The following is a 7,432-nucleotide window of genomic DNA, read 5'->3' as shown; positions in this document are numbered from 1 at the left end:
AAAAAAGAAAGGAGATGGGTATAAACGTCAGTAAGAGTAAATGAATTCTCCTTTTGAGCCTGGTCCACAGACGGAATTAAGACAGAACAAAAAGATTAAGGAAAAGAGCCGGGAAGGGACAGCGTCCGCGCCTCTGCATTTGGTACCGTGGGCGTGGGGAAGATTAGGCCCGGTCCCGGACCACGCTGGCTTTGGACAGGGAAATGGCAAAGCTACAGGGCCCGGAACCCAGGGCGCTCCACAGCGAGGAAGGGGCACCACGCGTGGCCAGGCGCGCGCCTGCGCGTGCTCACGTGTACGCAAACCGCACGCGCACCGCTACCCCCGGGGGCGGGTCTCTCCCTTTAAAGAGCGGACGGGTTCCGCACAGCCAGGATTTTAGGCCCGGAGGCGGGATCCTGGGGCTGGTAGCCAATCGTCTCGGCGGCGCGGCTGGAGCGCGGTGACGCGTACCAATGGGCTCGCAGGGGGCGGGGCCGCGCGGGGACACTATTGTTGATGAGCGCGGCGGCAGCGGATGCAGCACCGCGCGTCGAGGCCAAGGCCCGCTCCCTCGCACCTGGGAGTCTGGCTTCGTCACCCCGTCGCGGGGTTTCCCCGCGGCCCGAGGACGCTCCCCCGCGGCCCAGCGACAGCCAGCCCCCGTCTCGCCCCGTCACCCGGGAGTGGGCCATGTCCCAGCGGGTGCGGCGCAGCGGGTCCCCCCCGCCGGCCGGCGCGCTCGGGGGCAGCGCGGTGGCCGTGGCCGGGGGCCCAGGGGGACGCCTGCAGCCCCTTCGGGCCACCGTCCCGTTCCAGCTGAAGCCGCAGCAGCAGCAGCACGGTAGCCCCACACGGGGCGGCGGCCTCGGCGGCGGTAACAACGGCGGCAGCGCCTCAGGGCCCTGCGGCGGGAGCGGCGGGGGCCCGCGCTCCGTGGCGCGCACCAGCCCCACAGTGGCCACGCAGACGGGCGCGGCTGCCACGGCCACTCGCGGCACCAGCCCCACGCGCGGCGCCCGCGGAAGCCCTCCGCGGCCGCAGCCGCCGCCGCCGTCGCCTGGCTCGTCGCCCACCCACCTGTGGGCCGGCGAGGGCAGCGCCGTCCCGCCCCCGCCCCGCGTCCGCCCGCGGCGGAGGTCCCCGGAGCAACGCAGCCCGAGCGCCCCGGTGTGCAAGGCAGGTTCGTGCTCGGCGCGGCGAGGGCGGCGGGCGGGGTCGGGGCTGGCGCGGGGTTGCGGCGCCAGGGGACTGGAAGGGCCGAGCCCGCCTCCGCCGCGCGGCGGGGCGCCTGGCCGCCGCCCCCGGGCCCTGAGCCGCCTCTGCTCCCGGCCGAGGTGCTGCCGCTGATCGCGTGCTCAGGCTTGTTTGTGTTCATTATAAACCCGGGTGCCAGCCTCCTCCGGTTCCTGCGCACTGCCCCTGGTTGAGGCGAGGACTGGTTTGTCCCTCTGCCTAGTGACGTGGATGGAGCTCCACGGCACATGTATGCTGCTCAGTGTTTCTGTTCCGCAAACGATTTTGGACTGTACGCGCTACTTTAGCAACGGCAGATCGGGAACCCTGAGGAGAATGGGGCCTTGGAGCGTTACTTTGCATTTCGTAAGGCATGATAAATGGGTAGCGAGAAGTGACAAATGAAGCAAGATCCCTTCACAAGGTTTATGGGCTTTGTCTGAGGGGCTGGGTAGGTATATTTCTGATGTACTGTACTGATGTTTGTGCTTTGAATGTTCAAAAACAAAGCCCAGTTTCTCTCCCTGTTACTGTTTTAAGGGATCTAAAATTTGCTGTTTTTTTTATATACTTGAGGAAGGGTGCTGAATGGAACTGCTGGGTTCTGATGCCATCATTCAAAAAGGATAACTCGAGCAACTCAGATTGTGAGAAATAGGAAGGAGTAAGATTTATCACGACTCACCTTTATGTCAGAATCTAGTAAAAAAAAGTGATTTTTACATACATATTAATAGTGTCAACATACATTTTTGTCTTTGGGCAGTTTCTGTTGGAATCTTAGGGTTAGAATGTTGGGAATTTCAGGGCAATACCTCCTAACCAAGATAAACGGGTTTCTAAACTGGAAAGAGTAGGTTGAATTTTTCTATTTTGTTTTATGGAAGATTTTAGACAGTATTTTCTTAGGAAAAAATTGCCCTGAAACATGATTCATAGTGTATTCTGATTAGGACCAGAGTACTAGTTTAATCCTCTAGAATATGCAAAATGCTTAAAAAACTCTGTTAAAAGTACTAGGACCTGCCTCCCCCATCTGTCAGTTACTGAACACTTGCTATGAGGCAGATGATTTTCATGTCAGATCTTGCGTTAACCCTCACAGTAGCCTTTAGATGGGTTAAAGTAACAAGTGGGGCAGAGTTGGTATTTGAACTGGTCAGTCATATTCCAAAGACCAGGTCTTCAAATTACATCAAGGAAGCAGCTTCATGATGTATAAGAGAAAACCTGGGACGTATATAGCACCCTGAAATTATTTGTACTTGATTTTTGAAGCAACTCTTAACTGGTGAGCAAGATTGTCTCAGTTTTCCTTCTGGAGCCAGCATAGGCATCAGGTGGAGGGAAAGGAGGGCTGCAGTGGGTGGCATGGTGGTGGAAAGAGGCAGTTCCTCAGTCTGGTTTCAGAATCTGATCCCTAGCAGCTGTTTGATACTCAAAGCAGTGAAGCAACCCGAGGAGAATTGAGTTAAGGAAGGTGCTCTTTTCCTCCAAATTCTAGGGGCTGTTTTCTGGAGTCCCGGGCTCTTCGTGTGTCCTTTCGTTCGTGTTTTACAGAGCTTTTTTTTTTTTTTTTTTTTTACCGGGTGTGTCCCTCCGTAGAGTATTCACGCTGTAAGACTGGTCACCATTTAGCACCCCCCACCCAAAACAAAACAGGAAACCGGAAACTTCTAATGCAGAACTAACAACTGGGGGTGAAGGATAATGCCTCTTCTATTAAATCTTATTCAGATGTGAATGTCTGATAGTTCCTTCTCTGGAATGTACTCTTGTTTTAGTCTGGTGAACATTATTCAGAGTGGGGAAAAATGTTTTCAGATTTCAAGTCTTTGAAGCACAGACTATATATACTATAATTGCATCATTTGTTCTTCTGTGTAACTATTCTGGAAGGAGGCCCTTTACTGACTAGAGCCCTTTTTTGGTTGCCACCAGTTTGCAGGCTCAATGAAATGTAAAGGTTCTTACTGTAGAAGTATCTCTATGATTCTGTAAACTTCATGTGACCCAGGTTCTATGATTTGTCTAGATCAGGCTGCTGGCTTCTAGGTGTCTTATTGGAAAAACTAGTCACAACCTTTGTTAGTGCTTCAGTATCTCAAAGGTCCTAAGTTGAAGTCTTAGGATTTCTACCTAGTTGCTTCCTTCTTCTGGGGATTGAGCTAATCATTGCCTGATCTAGAACTGATCTAAACTTTTGTCTGTGATTAGATAATGTAAGCATCCTTCCTGACAAGTATTTTAAACATCCCACTTTTTGGTGCCTGCCTCTTCCATAGCAAAGTTATTTGTCATTAGGTACTGAGATGTGCTTAGAAAAGGTAATTAGGCAACAGTATTAACTGTGAAGTTTTGTTTTTGGGCTTCTCTTCTTTTACCTTTGTCTTATGCAGTAAAATATCAAAGAGAAGTCTTGTGTGGTGGTGCATGCCTATAATCCGTGCACTCAAGGAGGCTGAGGCAGAAAGATGCAAGTTTGAGCCCATCCTGGGTGACTTACCAAGACCTTGTCTAAAAATAAAAAAAAGGGCTGGGCTTGTAGGTCAATGTGAAGGCCCTGCGTTCAAACTCCAGCACCACACACACACATAAAAAGCAAAACAAATCAAAGAAACCTTAGAACTTTTTGACTTCACCAAAATTCAACTAACAGCTTAAAGTTCGTGCACTCAAGGAGGCTGAGGCAGAAAGATGCAAGTTTGAGCCCATCCTGGGTGACTTACCAAGACCTTGTCTAAAAATAAAAAAAAGGGCTGGGCTTGTAGGTCAATGTGAAGGCCCTGCGTTCAAACTCCAGCACCACACACACACATAAAAAGCAAAACAAATCAAAGAAACCTTAGAACTTTTTGACTTCACCAAAATTCAACTAACAGCTTAAAGTTCACCTTACCAAAAACATAAAACAGTTTATTAACACGTTTTGTTTGGCATATGTACTATATATGGCAAAGACACAAAAACTTCCAGAGATCACTTTTTACGGACAAATGCAGTTTTACTTGATGAATTGCTTAAGTGAAGATGATCAATGTCATACTGTATACTTGGAAGCACTTGAGGTCACTGAAATCACATCACATTGCCAGGAGATGGCAATGGAATTATTTCAGTAATACAACAATACCTACTACAGTTAGTCTTATGCAGTTTTATATTTATATTACATCTTCACCTTTGTGTACATTTCTCTTTGCTGAGAATGGAGCCATGTTCAGCATGTGTAAGATTTGATGTTAACTTTTTTTTTGGTACTGAGGATCGAACTCGAGTCCTCGTGCTTGCACAGCAGGCGGTGAAACCACTGAGCTAAATCCCCGGTGATGTTAACTTTTAATAATAGATTTTATGTATATTTTATGGCAGTAAGTAATAAAAGTACTTACCTAGCTATAGATAATAGTAAAAATTGAAGGGGTTGCTGGAATTTTATGCCTTTGTGCATATCTGACATTTAAAATTTATTTTTGATATTTCTGTGCTGTAGTGTTCTTCGCCTTTTTCAAATTGTCAAAAAATTTCCAAAAAATCCTCACAGGTGGACCCCAGCAGTTCAAACCTATGTTGTTCAAGGATCAACTGTATGTTATTAACTGCAGTCACTCTCATACCTTGTCCTAAGAATCTCTTCTATCTGACTGTTCTGGCTTGTTTATAAACTAGTAAACATAAATAAAATGTTTTCATTGAGTTCCAGGAGCCATTTTAGAAAATGACCCAATGTGCAGAGAGGTCATGGAAACCCCTGATTACAGATGGTTTGTGACAGCATCTGGAGAGGGAGGTGTAGTACTGTGAGTCTAAGCCCATTAGCTGTAGTGTAGTGTCTGCTCACTCTGAGTAGTCAAGGTCAGAATCGACGTGAATGGTTCAACAACTATTTAATGTCTCGAAGGAGAATTGGGGTTGGGGTTAGGGTTGGAAAACGGCTGTAGGTGCTTGTTAAAAAATGGATGTTTCCAGGCCCTACTCTAGGCCTTGGTGGTTCCTATTCCCCACCCCCTCCTCTCTAGTGAGATTGAGGGACACTTGCCTTTTAAAAAAAGTGTAATAGAAAATATAAGAAAGGGAAGTTTTGTTATTTATATTAACTGTTTTACATATTTTATATGCAGTGCAAGACAATTTCTCTGCGCTCAGTGTGGCCCAGGCAAGCAAAAGATTGGACATTCAGGTGAAAAACAGTCACTAGAAACCACCAAGGAAGATAATTTGAAAACACGGTGTGGCTTGTATGTTGACAATAGGTTTTGTTCCTGGTAGTTTTCCCCTCGTTTTGCATAAGTTGTGTGTGGATGTGGTCAATTATGGGGTAGGAGAGTTCCAGGAGCAGTGAGAAGAGATGTGTTTCTCTGGACTAACATATGGACTAACATACGAAGTCAGAAGGTAGGGCATCAGAACTTCGAATTTGTGGCAGCTTTGATACCTGCTCTCTAGTGTCTGATAAAGTGTAGAGCTTTAAGAATCCAGTGTGTCTGACATTTGGAGGACTGCTGCTAACTTTACACCTTCGAGGGAATCCTGGGTTGTAATGTTTGTGTTTTGGAATTGAAAGTTTATTTTGGCTGGTAGAATTTTCACTTAATTAAGTTCAGTTCTGTAAGTTTGATGGAACTATGTATTCTGTGTATTCCTAACTTTGTAGTTCAAAGATGTATAAATCACAGGGAGCTTGAGAAACTCAGATTAGCCATGTAAAACAGCCATAATGTATATAATATGTGTGCTGTGAGCCCTGGAGAGAGAGACTGAATAATTCTTCCACCTGAGGTGGCTTTTGATTTGAGTTGGAAAGGAAGGAACAGAACTTTGCAGTTGAGTCTTAGAGTTGTGAAAATATACCTGTCGTGTTCAGTCTTCCCTGGCTTAAAATGTAGGACATAGAAGGGGAGATGTTGGAGAGGGGAAAGAGGTGGTGCATGCCTGTAATCTCAGCACTGTGGGTTTAGGAGAGTCAGGAAGATCATGAGTTAGACCTCAGCAACTGAGCAAGACCCTGTGTCAAAGAGAGATCTATCTCAAAGAGAGGAGACAAGGGAGAGGGAGAAAAGGAGGGGTAAATTTCAGAATGGCCTTGAGTAGAATATGTGTAGTGAATTAGAATGTATTCTGTGGTTGATAATATGTGCTCTGGAGCCAGACTGCCAGGGTTCAGACTCTAGTTAAACTAGCTGTTTAACTTAGGCAGGTTCAGGTCACCTTTAAAAAGAGTACAGTATACAGTACTAATAATACGTACAATATAAGATTGTTACAAGGATAAAATTCTTGCAATCTATCCATGGGTTATATGAATCTCCCAGTGTTAGCTTTTTTTTTTTTTTGGTACCTGGGATCGAACTTGGGTCCTTGCGCTTTTGAGGCAGGTGTGGGAACCACTGAGCTAAATCCCCAGCCCCTGTTAGCTATTTTTTTTTAAAGCTATTTCTCTTATCATCTTTGTCATCCTCATCGAAGGATTGAGGCATTACAAGTTAATTTATTATTAGTAGTATTTATTGTATATTCTTAGAATGAGTAGTAGTATGCACGTGCATATAGTCTGTATATATATTTAGGATGAATAAAGCATGAGGTTGAGGTGGAAAGACTGGAGGAGGACACTAACACAAGGTGTTGAGTACCCGAGTTTAGGTGCAGTGGTAATGGTAGGGAAGAAAGATTGAAGAGACTTTGATTTGGTGAACTGTTGGCTATACCGTTTAAGGGGGACTTGAGTGAGGGTGATGGTTTGGAATGTAGTACTAATGGATGACACAGTGAGGGGAGCAGATGTGGACAAGGAAAGTGAGCTCAGTTCTTGATGTACTTAGTTTGTGCCTTCAGGAAATCCAGGTACCCTTTTTTTTTTTAGATTGTAGAAAATAACAGTTTTAGAACTCAAGGATACAATTTGAACTGGGGGGAGGTGTTAAAAAATTGGGACTCATTCATTTCAGTTCAGTAAACATTTATTAAACACTTAATTTGTGCTAAGCATTTGCACATGGGCAGCACTTGAAATGACTAATCCCTAGGGTGGTTAAGATGATGGGGAGAATGCAGAGGATAGAACTCCCAGAGAAAATAAGCATTTTAAAGAAAAAGCCTGTGAAGAAGCCTCCAAATGTGATCCAAGAAATGGTAGAATAGCCTTGAAAACATCAACAGAACAAGTGTAAACATTTCAAGATTTTAAATTCTGTAAAGAGAACAGATAGGCTTTTGA

The 7,432-nt window shown here is 46.0% G+C and overlaps 1 protein-coding gene across 12 annotated transcripts in view; it reads left to right on the top strand.

Annotated features, from left to right (window-relative positions):
• The first annotated feature begins 476 nt into the window (after window positions 1–476).
• Fam117b (family with sequence similarity 117 member B) overlaps window positions 477–7,432 on the top strand; it is a 204,117-nt gene continuing 197,161 nt past the window's right edge. For 10 of the 12 annotated variants that reach the window (XR_015449112.1, XR_015449111.1, XR_015449113.1 and 7 more), the window contains exon 1: window positions 477–1,162. Coding sequence is in view for 9 of the 12 variants with exons in the window: in XM_087205833.1 (XP_087061959.1) it covers window positions 499–1,162 (664 nt within the window). In the remaining 3 variants the exon portion in view is untranslated. The remainder of the gene's footprint in view (window positions 1,163–7,432) is intronic. The other 2 variants (XM_004851196.4, XM_021263609.2) reach the window with 1 other exon arrangement.

The sequence above is a fragment of the Heterocephalus glaber genome, unplaced genomic scaffold, assembly GCF_053883595.1.
Source record: "Heterocephalus glaber isolate CG9 unplaced genomic scaffold, H.glaber_assembly_v1.0 deba00000621, whole genome shotgun sequence".
In the NCBI taxonomy this organism is placed as follows: Eukaryota; Metazoa; Chordata; class Mammalia; order Rodentia; family Bathyergidae; genus Heterocephalus; species Heterocephalus glaber.
This window is presented reverse-complemented; position numbering and strand designations above follow the sequence as displayed.